The sequence below is a fragment of the Azolla caroliniana genome, unplaced genomic scaffold (genome assembly GCF_043228905.1).
Source record: "Azolla caroliniana isolate FFs.n. ecotype wild unplaced genomic scaffold, voAzoCaro1.0.p SCAF_252, whole genome shotgun sequence".
In the NCBI taxonomy this organism is placed as follows: domain Eukaryota; kingdom Viridiplantae; phylum Streptophyta; class Polypodiopsida; order Salviniales; family Salviniaceae; genus Azolla; species Azolla caroliniana.
Window position 1 is genome coordinate 30,113 of NW_028230687.1, and position 14,810 is coordinate 44,922.

The 14,810-nt window shown below is 36.3% G+C and overlaps 2 protein-coding genes across 2 annotated transcripts; both read left to right on the top strand.

Annotated features, from left to right (window-relative positions):
* LOC147848717 (putative serine/threonine-protein kinase SIS8) lies at nucleotides 1–8,859 on the top strand. The gene is made up of 13 exons (XM_087338199.1): nucleotides 1–1,122; nucleotides 2,272–2,712; nucleotides 2,852–2,955; nucleotides 4,278–4,912; nucleotides 5,002–5,042; nucleotides 5,428–5,496; nucleotides 5,580–5,680; nucleotides 5,757–5,835; nucleotides 5,913–6,011; nucleotides 6,501–6,569; nucleotides 6,719–6,768; nucleotides 7,591–7,767; nucleotides 8,208–8,859. Exons 1-13 carry the CDS (start codon nucleotides 652–654, stop codon nucleotides 8,284–8,286), a joined length of 2,415 nt encoding a protein of 804 aa, XP_087194325.1. The 5' UTR covers nucleotides 1–651; the 3' UTR covers nucleotides 8,287–8,859.
* A 1,863-nt stretch (nucleotides 8,860–10,722) lies between these two features.
* On the top strand, nucleotides 10,723–14,709 carry LOC147848718 (uncharacterized). Its single transcript, XM_087338204.1, has 6 exons — nucleotides 10,723–10,848; nucleotides 10,966–11,028; nucleotides 14,019–14,081; nucleotides 14,158–14,315; nucleotides 14,398–14,470; nucleotides 14,555–14,709. Exons 1-6 carry the CDS (start codon nucleotides 10,792–10,794, stop codon nucleotides 14,648–14,650), a joined length of 510 nt encoding a protein of 169 aa, XP_087194330.1. The 5' UTR covers nucleotides 10,723–10,791; the 3' UTR covers nucleotides 14,651–14,709.
* The last annotated feature ends 101 nt before the right edge of the window (nucleotides 14,710–14,810 follow it).

Here is a 14,810-nt window from a genome sequence, read left to right on the forward strand (position 1 = left end):
CAAAGCAAAAATCATTCGTTCTTCTCGTCTCGAGGAAGCAGCACAGGATCCATGGCGACCTCCTCCGTCTCCTGTAACATCGACGCAATACCTTCCCCAGATCTACAAATGATCTCGTGAGCTCTCTTCACATCGCCCGAATAATGCAGTGGTTTGTTCTCATTGGGCGTTCTATGCCACAAATTTAGGGTCGATGTGTTCTATGTAGGGAGCAGAGGTAGAGATATAAAAATCCACGGCAGCATTATTCTGCAATTTCTTCCTCAGATCTATGAACTCGCTTGTGAGCTTTCTTCATCGTCAATTTCTCTGTCCGAAAATGCAGTGTTTAGGGCCTGGGCTTTGGCTTCCTCGGATATGCATAAGATATCATTATCGATATGATTTAGCATTATGTTTTCTCGGTTAGCTCCGATTGGCTCCAATTTGTGGAAGATATTATATTATATCACGCAGGCTTGGAGTTACGGGTTCTGTCCACTCTCAATTTGAAGAAGATTATGATATTGTAGATATTTAGGGCTAGGGTTAGGAAATTCCTACCTTTTCATATTCATCTCAAAATTGATAAGATACCAAATTCACATCACATCTTATCATATATCATAGCATACCATATCACTCTACACATTTTTTTGTGTCCTCCTGACAATGAAACATATCCTTCGAAAGCTTCACCTTGGAGGGAGCCATGAGGCTGGCTTTGATGGGCAGAATAGTCAAGCCATAGGAGGATTAAGCTCGACCGAAAATCAAGATTCTTCTGCTGCATCAACTTCATCATCGGGTCTATCAGGATGGCTTACCAATGCTCGCCATACCTTCCGACCTTCTTCTTCTTCTTCGAATAATGTATCTACACCTGCACGGCGACCAGAAAGTTCCCACCTGTCCCGGGCCACCAGTGATGTTGAAAGTCCGCATCTAGAAGGTCAGAATAATTTCAATTTGTATGAAGAAGAATACCAAGTTCAACTTGCTTTGGCACTCAGTGTCTCAAATCAGAATGCTGAGAATGATGATCCCGAGTTGTTGCAAATTAGAGCTGCAAAGAGAATAAGCCTTGGCCGGCCTGTGTCTCCAGGAAGTAACCCTGCTGAATCTGCGGCACATCGATACTGGGTAAGCAATCACTGAAAAGTGCGTATTTGTGGAATGTGTTTTAAACTTAAGGGAGTGTATAGTGGGGACCTTATTGTGGGAGGCATTTCGAGTGTGCATAAAGGGCACTAAATTGTGAAATGTGTTTCACAAATACATAAAGTGAACTTAAATGTGAGATGCCTTTTTGAGATTGTGTATGAGGGTTAATTTTGAAATGTGCTTAGAGACTACATAAGGAGGCTTTATTTTGAAATACATTTTGAAAGTACATAAAGGGGAAATTTTGGACCCCTAATAGTGAAATGTGTTTTGACAGCATATAAATCAAATTCTAAAATCTGTTTTGAAAGTGTAACTTCTCATTGTCTGTTGGATGATGAACGTCTTCCTCATTTTCCCATGGGTGACCAATTTCATCAATCCTGGCAGGCAACATGGTGGCAGTTTTCTGAAATGCAAATTGTGGAATGTGTTTTGAATGTTGAGCTTCTACTTGAATGTTAAAACAATGAATATCTTTTGGGGTCATCAATGCTGGGTATAGCATAAGAAGGGACGTTTGGATCCCTAATCATGAAACGAGTATTGGAATATGTTCTGATCTTATCCATTCTCCTCTTGTACTAGTGTTGGCTCTGATTTAATGATGATATTGGTAGGGCCTGAGTTTTAAATCAGTCTTTGTTTTATATAACGTATGAATCAGTTTCATTTTGGAGCAAAATTAAAAATTGAGATTAGTCCTGAAAAAATTAGTCCATTATACAATTTCTAATCAAAGAATACTATCACGACTCACAAGCAATGCTTTTATTTACCCAGTTTCTAAGCATACCATTTGCATCAACAATAGGTTCTTCTTGATGCTGAAGCTTGTTTTCATCCTTTGTTACTATGGCTATGTTCAAGAATGAGTCTACCGTCTCATAAAAAAGAAAACAACAAAATTACCCTTGCTTTTTAAAGATCACTAAGCAATTCAGATATAAACTTGTTAACCAATCGATTTATATGTTACCCATGTTATCGATTTATATGCATGAGGAATTGACATTTGGGACTGTTGTGAAAGTGATTGATTAATTATTTGAATGCAGACAGGGTTAGGTTCCTTTTCAAGTTTCCCATTTGCTAGCAAGCTAACTTTTCAAGGTATTTGTTGTGCAGAATTACAATGTGCTTGACTATGATGAAAAGGTGGTAGATGGGTTTTATGATGTTTATGGTGTGGTGTCAGATTTTGGCACTGCTGAAAAGATCCCCTCTCTGGTAGACCTTCAAAGTACACCTTTAACAGACGTGCTTGGCTATGAAGTGGTTTTGGTGAACAGAACAATAGACCCAGATCTTATACATCTCGAACAAGCATCTCTTTGCCTCGCTGTTGACTGTGGAATGAGTGGAATTTGTCTACAATCGAGTGAGCTTGTTCAGAAAATAGCAGACCTTGTTGTTCAACATATGGGAGGACCGGTTGTTGATGCAAATGATATGCTTAGAAACTGGGTGACTAAAAGCTATGAGCTGAGGATGTCCATAAACAATATTGTTTTGCCACTGGGCTGTCTTAAAATTGGACTCTCTCGACACCGTGCACTATTGTTCAAGGTATATGTCAGCGTGGGTTATTGGAATACATTTTGCTTCTAGCAATACTATTAAAATCAAACTTTTCCTAACTTTGTAAATGAAATTGATTTCATTTGATTCAACATTTAAAGTTTATATTGGGGTATTCAATATCTAGGTCTTGGCGGATCATGTGGGCATTCCATGTCGATTAGTTAAAGGAAGTCATTACACAGGAACAGATGAAGGAGCAGTCAATATTGTCAAACTAGATTCTGAGAGGTTAGAAACTGTGATTGGGATTTTAACCAGCAAGTGTCAACTTTTTTTCTGTTTTGGCATTATTTTAATATTTATAATGACATTGTATGACCAACCTGGAATGGTCGGGGGCCAGGTCCTAAAGCAGGGGAGCCAAGGCTGGGTAGGTATGGGGCTGATCTAGTTCACATTGGGTTCTTATGCGTGGTGGCGTGTGTGCAATTGTAAAGTTGGGCCTTATTCAAACAAACCTCCCTTGATGTGCAATTTGATATTCAGCTTTAGCGTTAAAAGAGAGTAATTGGCAAGTGCGGAAATATGTAGGTCTCATAGCTGATTTACTTTTTGTACTATACTCAATGGAAGGTATCTTTGAAGATTAACATGCAGGTTTTAATTGCTGAAGTAAGTTTAAAACACTGGCTGTGTTTTTAGAGTTTAGGCTGCTTTTAGTCATCAATAAAAAATACCAAAAAAGGTGGCAGTCTTTTATGCCAGCAGGTTGGCAATTTATCCAGGAGCAATCTCTATCTTCCTAGATGTGAAATGAAATCTTAGTAAGTCTAAAATCTTACGTGGACGTTTCTTTGTGCATAGAGGATTTCTCTAGTCATGGAATTCTAGCAATATTGGTGTTTTTTTTTGTTTTATTTCCCTGTGGAAGTTCTACATGCTGTGTCCTGAGAATTACGATTTACATCATATATTGTATTTGAACGAAACCTCTAGCTTTATTTATGGACATGCTCAATAAATTGTCTGATTGTATAGGCATCTGTCATTTATATGACTCTGGTAGTTTAGATGATTTTGGTTTTATGTTCATCTTTGCTGTAGGTGCATTTCTTATAGGGGCTTCAAAGAACCTTTTAAGGCATTTGTCTATAATACATTTTGTAACATTAAAGGTATTTGTTTGTTTTCACCATCCATAATTCTTAATTGACTCTCTGCTTTCAATGTTTGGAATTGTTTTGTGTGATATGTCTTTGATTTTTTTCTCTATAGCAATTCCAGAATTCTTGCATAGTCTTCATATCAGAATCTGTTTTTGAGACCATTTTGCAAGTAATAATTGGTGAAAGAGAAATTTCCTTGTACTTCTGCAGTACATTTTTTTCTATTGTGGTTTTTATCTTATGAAGATAGTTATAATGAACGATTATGCAATTAAAACACACACCCATTACTTTTAGCCGTCGATTTGTTTCAATGTTAGTCTCTTCATCTTTCCTATTACATAACAACTTGCTTGAATTTAGAAAAGTGACAAACATAAAAATAAGCGCTAAAATTGTTTTGCCTGTGGTGTAATATAGTTTATATTTTTAATGGAAATGCAGGGAATATATTGTTGACTTAATGGGTGCACCTGGCACTTTGTTACCTGCTGAATCAGTCGGAACTGCAGCCAATATTGATCTCTTTGAGAATTCTGCCCTGGTTGAAGAGCTCTTTTCACAGATAGACAAGGCTCATAATCTTTCAACTGGTGGAAATCAACCCAAAATCACCTCCACTTTTAGAGAGGAATGTGCAGCAGAACCATCAAATCACACTCTTAGTGGGCTGCAAGCAAAAGTGTTTCAGTCTTTACCTGGCAAACAGCGAACTACTAATGATACTTCCAGAGTTCCAGCAATTGGACTTCATGTATCTTCTGAGGTGATAGATGAAGTTGATAGGTCAAAGCCAGCACATATTGGCATTGAGACAGCTATGGTTGCTCCTCTGCAGTTAGATGAAGAATGGATTATGCAAAGGAATCATGTTGAGAATATGGGTGGTGACAAAGCAAGTAAGGGTCATGAGGATGAGGCAGAGATTCAAATACAAACGATTCATGAGAGATTAAATTCTGGCTATATGGAATGTTGGAAAAAACACGTCAATAATAAAGGAGACCCAGTGCTAGAAAATGTGGCAGAGTGGGAAATTCCATGGGAGGAGATTGTGATAGGCGAGCGGATAGGATTGGGTAATGTTTTGTTAAAATGATCAGAAGAAGATATGTAGGTTTTCTGTTTCTTTATAGAAAGATGATCTTCAATGTTTTACTGATGACAGGCTCTTATGGTGAGGTTCATCATGGAGATTGGCGTGGGACGGTAATTCTTGAACTTCCATTTGTGTTTGTGTGATTCTCATTGCACCACCAATAGATTAGTGAATAGCAGATATCATAGATTGTAGAAATCTACTAAGCCATTTGCATATGAAGGATAACCATGTGCTCTGTAGGAACTTTCTTATAAACTCCATCATAAAATGATGATATTCTTTTTAGTACTTTATATTTCTTCTTATTCCTTGACAAAAAAGCTTCGTAATTCATGTTGCCTGAAGTCAGTCGTAGACCCTGCCGCCGGACTGCAGGTCTGGTTTCAACGCTTTTATTTAGAAAATGTATGTTGTGAAAGGCACTGTGGCGTTTGTCGGTTGATGCCAATATTGTGAATGCGTTTTTTTGCCTTATTGATGGCATGCATGCAGGAAGTTGCTGTTAAAAAATTTCTTGACCAAGATTTTTTCGGGGATGCACTTGATGAATTTATTAGTGAGGTAAAATGACACCTATCTTCAAGCGTTCTGATTGAAAAAGAGATTATAGATTTGTTCACATCTATATACGTTGGCTTCTTCAGGTTCGAATTATGCGACGCATGCAACATCCCAATGTAGTGTTATTTCTTGGTGCTGTAACACGCCCACCAAACCTTTCTATTGTGACTGAATACTTGCCAAGGTATTCTTCTTTAACTTGTGGAATTTAACAGGGGTTTCTATATTTTTGCTGATTTATTGATTTGAATATGAAACAGAGGAAGTTTATTCAGATTGCTACATCGGCCTAACTGTCAACTTGATGAAAAATTGCGCTTGAAGATGGCTCTGGATGTTGTATGTTTCTTGAATTCAACTTCAGCTCTTCCTGGGGTTTTACATGTTGTAGAATCTGATCGTTTGTTTGTTCTTAGGCTGAAGGCATGAATTATCTCCACACGAGCAACCCCATTATTGTTCATCGAGATTTGAAGTCGCCAAACCTTTTGGTCGATAAAAATTGGGTCGCAAAGGTTTGTCTTATGTAATCTTGAAAATTCTGTGTAAATACGGGTTAGTTTTCTGGTGAGATTCTTATAAAAGACAAATTTAAATGAAAAATGTTCAATTTTGAAATCTCCACTTGTCTAATGAGATAATATCTCTAGATGAGTGGCTGGAGCATAGCGTGTCAGTATATAATTGAGCTATCAATAAACTCATGAACTTCGGAAAAAAGTCATTTTATTTTATATCTTCCTTTAAAATGAAAAATGTTCAATTTTGAAATCTCCACATGTCTGATGAGATAATCTCTCTAGATGAGTGGCTGTAGCATGGCGTGTCAGTATATTAATTGAGCTATCAATTAACTCATGAACTTCTGAGAAAAGTCATTTTATTTTATATCTTTTCTGTCTGATTGCAATACTTTCTTTTAACTGTTTAGGAGTCTCTCTCTCTCTCTCTCTCTCTTCCTAAATTCACCACCATATGTATTGTAAGTAAATATGAATGTGCAGGTGTGTGATTTTGGGTTGTCTCGCATGAAACATCATACATTTCTCTCTTCAAAATCAACCGCTGGAACTGTAAGTAGTTCGAATATTCAGTTTAGGCTTATGTCTTGGTTTAGGTGGTCTCCAAACTTGTAGCTCAGCTGCAAGCTTCTCTCCTGTTTGAGGTTTTCCCTTATTCTTATAACATGGATTGTAAACTCTTGTTGTCTTTTTTCTTACAGCCAGAATGGATGGCACCTGAAGTACTTCGAAATGAGCTTTCGAATGAGAAGTAAGCAGCATTTCATTTTTCTTTCTTTGTTTCAAAGAACTACAAACTCAAAATTTGGATAGAGAGTTATTATGAAAAGAAGCTTTGGAGTGATATATGATTGAAGAAAGTTTGATACTCAAATGTGAGGATACTGTTTAATGACATGCATATACAGTTTCTCATCTTGAATTGAAGGAGCTGTAGAGCCTTTCTGGAAACTATAGAAGATAAGTTATAATGCATGGCCTCTTTGTTTCAAATAGATGGCATGATGCAAGTATATTAAGATCCATCATGTTCAGCAACAGCCATCCTGTTATGGTGTCCTGCTGGTGGGACGTCTCATCCATGAAGTTCTCACCTCAATGATGACGTGGATCTAATTGAGTTTTCAAAATATGGAACAATTAACTTGCTCTTGCAAATGATTTGTATTGTGAATAGGGAATCTTAAACGCTTTTGGGCATGCTCATGCTCATTTCACTTTAACTTATTGATATGTTACTTTTATGTAATGTTTTGTAGTTCGAGGTTGAATTCCTTTTGTTGGGGCTTAATTAGATAATTTCAAGACTGAGTTTCTTGTGGGTTTAGTATTTTTTTTTTCTCATTTTTCTACAAATTCTTTATCTAACATTGGCTATTGTTTCTTAATTGGTTTCGAAATACAAATAATTTTACAGTAGATAATGGTATTTTTTGTCTAGTTATTAAAGGCTTGAAGGTTCTTGTTGGTTTTTGGGCAAGAACCTGCAGATAAAACTCCTATGGATTAATTGTAGCAAAACTTTTATTTGTAGGGACACTTAAAAAGTATTCATGCTGTGTTTGTTTTTCAGATGTGACGTGTACAGCTTTGGTGTCATCTTGTGGGAATTATGCACCTTACAACAACCATGGAGTGGAATGAACCCGATGCAGGTGGTTGGTGCAGTTGGATTCCAGAATCGTCGCCTCGATATCCCGGAGAATGTGGATCCCCTTGTTGCTCAAATAATTTCAAGCTGCTGGCAAAGGTTTGTATTCTAGATCATAGAATGCTCCCAAATCTATTAATTTTTTCCATTATCACTTACATGCACTGTGTTCGATGTGTTCCATTTGTGATGTATGTTTCTAAGCGTATATATGTCTAATGCTATGTTAAAACCTAAGCGAACCATGCTATAGTATAGCTTAAAGAGGCAGCAGTGATATAGGAGACTTAGTGCTTTAGGATTGAGATCAAGATTTGTATAAGGAAAGATTAGAAACAGGAAATATATCAAAAACTTAATGAAATATTTCCCTAATCTGGTTTATTCCATTGTTGTATATCTATATGAGGTTCTATTTGTTTATAATATGATATAGAATAATAGAGGAGAGATTAGATTTTTTCTGTGGAAATAAAGATAAGCTTGATTGAGTTTGATAAAAGAGAGTTTTTATTGACTGATCTTTGTTAATGGAACAGTGAGTCGAGGTTACGCCCAACATTCTCTGAGCTTACCATTGCTCTGAAGCCACTGGAGAGATTGTTAGTCAAATACTGATAAGGAACAATGGTTCCCTAAAGAAAGTAAACAAATAAGCGAAGAAAACCAGATAATTTTGCTTGTTTGCATTTGTCTAAAGCAAACAAAGAACTTTGGTATCGGGTAATTTTTGTCGGATAACATGGGCAAAAATGGGTAATAATGCTCGTATAGAAGATGTAAAATAGCTTTGGTCGACGAATACGAACCTGTACAATGCAGAATGAGCATTAGTACCAGGGGGTGTAGTGTATTGATATGGGTAAAACATATAAACACACATATACATATATATAGCCATTAAGATTGTATTGGTCGTGATATTGGGGAATGAATGGTTCAAAGGAACCCATCCCCTTGGTGACATGTTTGGTTTTGGGTGTGTGGAAGAGGTGCACACATCCAATTTTCTTTGAAAGGTATATGCAAATGACGCCTTCAAAGTTTTAGTATTTAAACATTCGAAAAAACAGAAACAAACAGGCATCCGAACAAGTGCCCAAAAGGTTACGATTGGCATCTACTAAGTAAAGATTATTTTGTAAACACATGCCTTTTTGCATTATAAAATGTAAGAATCTGGTTGTTTCAGATGTAACTCACATTTTCTGACATTGATGCAAGATATAATCTCAATCTTGGGGGAATAATATGTACAAAGCAATGTGGAATTGTGATTTCAAAAAATTGAAAATTATTGATGGTAGTAAATTGCCAATTTCGTGGTGGGTATGCAACTATTTTTAGTTTGTTGTGTTACTGTTTTGAATGTAACAAGAGAAATATACAATCACACATTATGGCAATGTTACTTTCTGTCGAGACTAGTCTTACATGTTTCCATGTATATTAACGTCATAGGTTTTATATGTAATGACTTGAGCGAGCTTTGGCACATGCAATCTCTCATTTTCTCAAATCGCACCCCTATCACTCATTGTTCCATGCAGACCTAGTCAATCATATTCATATGATAGTTTGAAGCCACCAAGTAAATCATATATTTAGTTGTATGCAAGCCTAGTCAAGATATTTTGCAATCTCATATTAACATAACTACCACTTGTATTATGTATAAGTAAATGATCATCAATGCAAGCATGGTGCGTTCACATCACTTTGTAATTAATGCTCGATGAGGTTTGAAATCCACTAATATGTTGCCCTCTATGGAGCTTATTGCAAAGTGATGGAATAAAAGCAATGGCAATGTTGGGAAGTTGCATGGTTGATAATGAGTCAATTCCTTTAGCTGTACAACATAGGAGGATGAGAAATGCTCAAAATTTTGGTTTCCTAATTGTTGCTTGAAATAGGAAATGTAAATAAATGTTTTATATAAGTTTTCATATATCTAAACAATAAGATGGGAAAATCATGTGGATATAATGGAGGGAACAACCTTGTTGTCAAGGGCGAAGTAAGAAATGTTGAATTCCATCAAAGATTCCTTGCAAATGGACAAACCAAAATTCGTTGAAAAATGTTGGTAATAATGTAACATTAAGGTGAAAACCAATGAGCAAAGTCATCATGTAAGAGTTGGTACCGATTGGTGAAGAATTGCAAATGAATCGAGGCTCAAGTTTGGTGGTCGTGACCTTTAGATATGGTATTGGTGGATCAATAAAAACACAAGAATCATTCAAAAATCCATGCCCTAGTTACATAAATTATATAATTTATTGTTTGCTAATCATATAATGTTTGTGAAGTAGAAGAACACATAAACAAAGTTCCTCTTCAAGGTGACGTAAAATAGTTTTTATAAACCATGGAAACTACATCCATATTCTTAACTTCATAATAATGTTAATAATGTCTCCTATATTTCTTGGGCATCAATTCTATTGAAATAGGAAGATATAATGAACGCTCCCAAGTTTTCATTATTTCACCAATGCCCTTGGTTAGCCTTTGAAGAGAGAAACAAGGACGGAAACGACCACTCAAAATAGCACATTCAGTTGAGAAAAAGGAAAAGATAATTACTTGGTTAATGGTGATGTAAACAAAAGGGTGGGGATAAAGTAAAACATAGGGGTATATTTCGTGGATCATAACAAAGCACTAAAGGGGAAATATAGAAGAGAAAGCATGGAGAGGAATATTATGCAGATTACAACGGGAAAACTCGAGTGCTTATGGAGGACGTGAAGTAAATGAAAGGGAGGGGGGTACAATGCTTGATCCTCTTGGAACGGATGATTGAACCACAGGCGGCCGGCCGAAAGGTTGCCGCCTAACCATCTTTGAAAAAACGATAAGCGCAGCAAGTGTTTCATCTAGAAATGCCCGGGCTCCTTGCTCATTGGACGTGGGTTGGGGGGCAGGTCGTGGAATTATAGAAAACCAAAAAGACACATGGACAACGCAGAGTGACGGAGAAAGAGAGAGGAAGAAGGTGATGACGACCATGGTACACGCTTATTAACGAAAGAAAAGTGCCTCTTTTTACCCTTCTTTTAAACCCTAAGTCTTCCTGCAGGACGGAAGCTCGATCCATCCTTCCATCCCTTGGCCATGGCGGATACTCATGATAGAGGCGGGAATGGCGACCTCGACCTCCGTAATGAAGATGTATTTCTACTCATTTTTTTCTGCACCATTCTCTCTGGCTTCTCTATTGTCACCTCTCCTGTTCTATCTTCTTAACATTATATTTCTACTTTTCTTTCCTTTTTTCCTTCTTTGTAGACATCGGAATCAGCTAATGGTAGCGACGCAGATTTGGAGAGGAAGAAGAGAAGGGATGAGAAGGTAGTTGAAGCTATTTTCTTTTTGCTCCTCTTCCTTTGTATATCTTTCCTTAATCAACTGTATTCGGCTTTCTTTTAAAGGTTGGATTGAAGCTCCCGTAGCTTCTCTTCATTTCTGTTGATTGTGAATGATAGTTAACCAATATGAAAAGCTAAGCAACGTTTCTGTCAAAGCTTTGTTTTTTTATGCTTCTTCCTTTATATCTTTTTTCAATCAACTATAAAAACGAGCAAGGGAATGTGCTTCAGTATAGAGGAACTCAACCTTCAGATACATTCATCCTTTAAAGGTTGGAGTGAAGCTCTCATAGATCACTTCATTTCTGTTGAATATGCATGAGAGTAGACCAGTACGAAAAACTAAGCAAAGGAGTTGGTGAAGGCAAAAGCAATGAAATTTTCTTCTTCTTCTGCATATCTTTCTTAAACGGTCTGTAAAAACGAGCAAAGGTTCTTATTTTAGTGCAGAATGAAATTCAGGTCCGTCGATGTTTTTAATTAATTGAAGCTTTCCATAGCTTTGCTTCATTTATATTGAACATGAAAGATATTAGATGTATTCTAGAATAGAAGACTAAGCAAAGCTGTGATAAAAGGAAATTTGATTGGAAGATTGATCCGTAGATCATACTAAAGTAGACTGTAATCCGTTTTAGAGTAGAGAAGTTTATTCAGAGAACCAACACCCTCTGTTCTTCTTAAGGTTCTATTTTAAGATCAAACATGGGACTAAATAGATTGGAAAACTAAGCAAAGCTTTTTAGAAAACAGTGTTTTTCCTCCAGTAACACAGTTTCAACAGTTAATGTGATGGCGTGTTCTCTAAAGATTCCACGACACAAGTTTCTGTTGCCATGCTTCTGCATAATCTATACTGAGCAAACCAGAGAATGGAAAACAAAGCAAAACGTAGACAAAACGATCCATAGAGAATGAAACAAAATAGGAAAAGATGATGATGACGAGAAGCTCAGTTAAGACTCTAAACATAGCCAAAAAGGATATAGTTTGCTGAAAAATCTCGTAGGCACAATTTTAAGATAGAAAATTTTAAGGTCTAATGGACAACCAGAAAATTTCCATGCCTTTGAGAGGATCTGTGACGTGGGATGGACCTTGTGCAGCACACTTCTGCTTCATTTTGATGCAGTAGGATGTTGAATGGAATGGCAAATTGAGCAATCAAATTATTTTCATTCAATCATGGAATCTATGCATTCTTTCCAAAGATTTCATAACATGACTGATAATTCTGAACGTCAATAGTTGCTTAATATCAATTGGACATGGTATTAAATTGAATGAATGATTGTCAAACGCTTTTGTGAAAGCTGTGAGTTCTCTGGAACAGCTAAGAACCATGATTCTGAATTAGATGAATAATTATGGAAACTATGCATGCTTTCTAAAGGTTCCATAACATGAATGATAAGTCTGAACGCCAATGGTTGCTTCATATCAATTGGACATTGTATTATATTGAATGGATGGTTATGAAAAGCTTTCGTGAAGTCTGTGAGTTCTCCATAACTGCGAAGAACCATGATTCTCAATTAGATGAATGTGGAGGCTTTTAGAGACAACCAAGTTACTTACTTTCATGCATTGATAATGTCTGCAATTTTTTGTTTTTTCTTCTCCAACTCATTTATATATGATTTGATAGAGTGCTTGATGCTTATGCATGATTTACCTTAATTCTAAAATGATCATTGTCAAAAGACATTTGAGTAACTATGCATTATTATGGAGTAAGAAGCTTGAAGAGAAAACGAAATCAGGGTTGATTTGGCAATGTGAGAAAGAAATTGCTGTTGCACATTGCGGATGCTGTGTGAATCAGACTGTGGTTCTAATAGTTACTGAAGGTTTCATGTTGGCAGCATCAGCTTATTGGATGAATATTCTGTGTTCAATGTAGAGGTATGATTGTGACGTCTGAGGCTATCTAGTTTATTTCAATTTTTGGAGAAAAATGCCAATGGAAACGTACTCCAAGTGTCAATGGAGTACTTGTGTCAGGAAAATGCTAATTATGTGATAAGACAGCTAACAGAGGATTTATGTTGTAGAAAGATTTCACTGTGCTTTACAGTGGCCATAGAAAGCTCTTTGCTGTTTCTTGCAGCGTGTATTCTGTCAAGGTCAAAATGTTAGATTATGTCGCAATGGGCACAGTTTCGGCTCAAACCGAAGCGAATTGTTAAGCCATGGTTTAACGGTTTATTGGTTCCAAAAGAATTTAATGGTTTGGATTTTTGATAAATGGTTCGGTTTCGGTTCTAAAACTTGGGTTTATAGGTTTATAGGTTTGGTTTAAAGGTTTATAGGTTTTTGGTTAACTTTTATTTTACCTTAACAGTTTATTAATTTAATGGTTTAATTAATGGGTTTTTATTGATTTAATAAATTTAACTTAAATACTTATTTAATTTAATGTATTTTAGTTTATTTAGATGTTTGATTAGTTTGATTTAATTTTTCAGGTTTAAATTTTCTATTAAATGGTTTGGATTGGTTTCAACTTTTCCCTAAACGGTTTAGTTTGGTTTTTGTTTTGTATAAACGGTTCGGTTCGGTTTCTTTGCCTTGAAACCGAACCGAACCGAACCGAGCCCATCTGATTATGTATGAAATTTTCCATATGCTATGTACAAAGATCTTTGTAGTTACATAGGAAACAAGCTTATGTACTCAATTTTCCATATGCTATGTATGCAATCTTAAATTAAATGACAGCCATTGTAGGAAATGCAATTAGTTGTATTTTGAGAGAACTGGAATGTAGCTAAACTGTCATGCCAAGGAGGCCATTTTTGACAAATTCATTTATTACTGCTACTTACGTAGAAGAGTTCATATTTACAAGGTTTTGTTATTTGTATTACTATTACTATCTTATATTTATAAACCTAGATACTTGCGTCCAAAATAATCCTATGATGAGTACAGATCAGTATAAATTCCTTGCTAATCTCATTATGAACACAGGCTAAGGAGAAGGAAGCAAAGAAACTAAAAGCCTTGCAAAAAGCGGAGGCATTGAAAGCCCAGGTAAGCGTTGTCTACTACATTCATTTTTGCTGTGTTTCTCTTCATAACCTTGAAAATACATGTGTGGATATGACAGAAAGAGAAGGAGACCTCTAAACCCAAGGAAACAAAAAAAACTGCTCGCAAACATGAAGAGGATGGTGACTATCAAGATCCGCCCACCGTTCCAGGGGAAAGAAAAAAATTAGCACCTGATATGGCAAAATCATATGATCCCACACTCGTTGAAGCAAGGTGATTATGTGAATTTGGTTGCTTGGCTAGTTCCTGCCAGAATGCTACTCTGTTAATATCTGATTGTTGATTATTCTCACAGTTGGTATGAGTATTGGGAGAAATCTGGATTTTTTGTTGCTGATCCTGCTCGGAAGAGTCCACCTTTTGTGATTGTGAGTTATTTAGGCCTGGTTTCTTAAGGAAAACTTCAGATTGTTGAATTTGATTCTGAATTAATAATTCATTCAAAATTTCAGGTGATTCCTCCACCAAATGTTACAGGTGCTCTACACATTGGACATGGCCTCACATGTGCTATAGAAGTATGTGCACATTATTCATTTCAGTTATGAATATTTATAATTATCTTTTTCTCGATCGCTTTAAATTGACTGAACTGAGGTGTAGAAGCACAGGTACATGCATTATAATTTCATAGATATTGTGCATCCAAACACAAGAGGGGTTTTAACATAATGTAGCAAGCTCTCTTAGATGGAGAAACCACTCACT

Excerpts from the sequence above, each read along its gene's own strand:
- LOC147848717 (XM_087338199.1), top strand. The coding sequence starts at position 652 with ATGAAACATATCCTTCGAAAGCTTCACCTTGGAGGGAGCCATGAGGCT. Across the intron at positions 2,956-4,277 it reads GTCAAACTAGATTCTGAGAG|GGAATATATTGTTGACTTAA; the intron begins GTTAGAAACTGT and ends ATGGAAATGCAG. Across the intron at positions 4,913-5,001 it reads AGGCGAGCGGATAGGATTGG|GCTCTTATGGTGAGGTTCAT; the intron begins GTAATGTTTTGT and ends TACTGATGACAG.
- LOC147848718 (XM_087338204.1), top strand. The coding sequence starts at position 10,792 with ATGGCGGATACTCATGATAGAGGCGGGAATGGCGACCTCGACCTCCGT. Across the intron at positions 10,849-10,965 it reads TCGACCTCCGTAATGAAGAT|ACATCGGAATCAGCTAATGG; the intron begins GTATTTCTACTC and ends CCTTCTTTGTAG. Across the intron at positions 14,082-14,157 it reads CGGAGGCATTGAAAGCCCAG|AAAGAGAAGGAGACCTCTAA; the intron begins GTAAGCGTTGTC and ends TGGATATGACAG.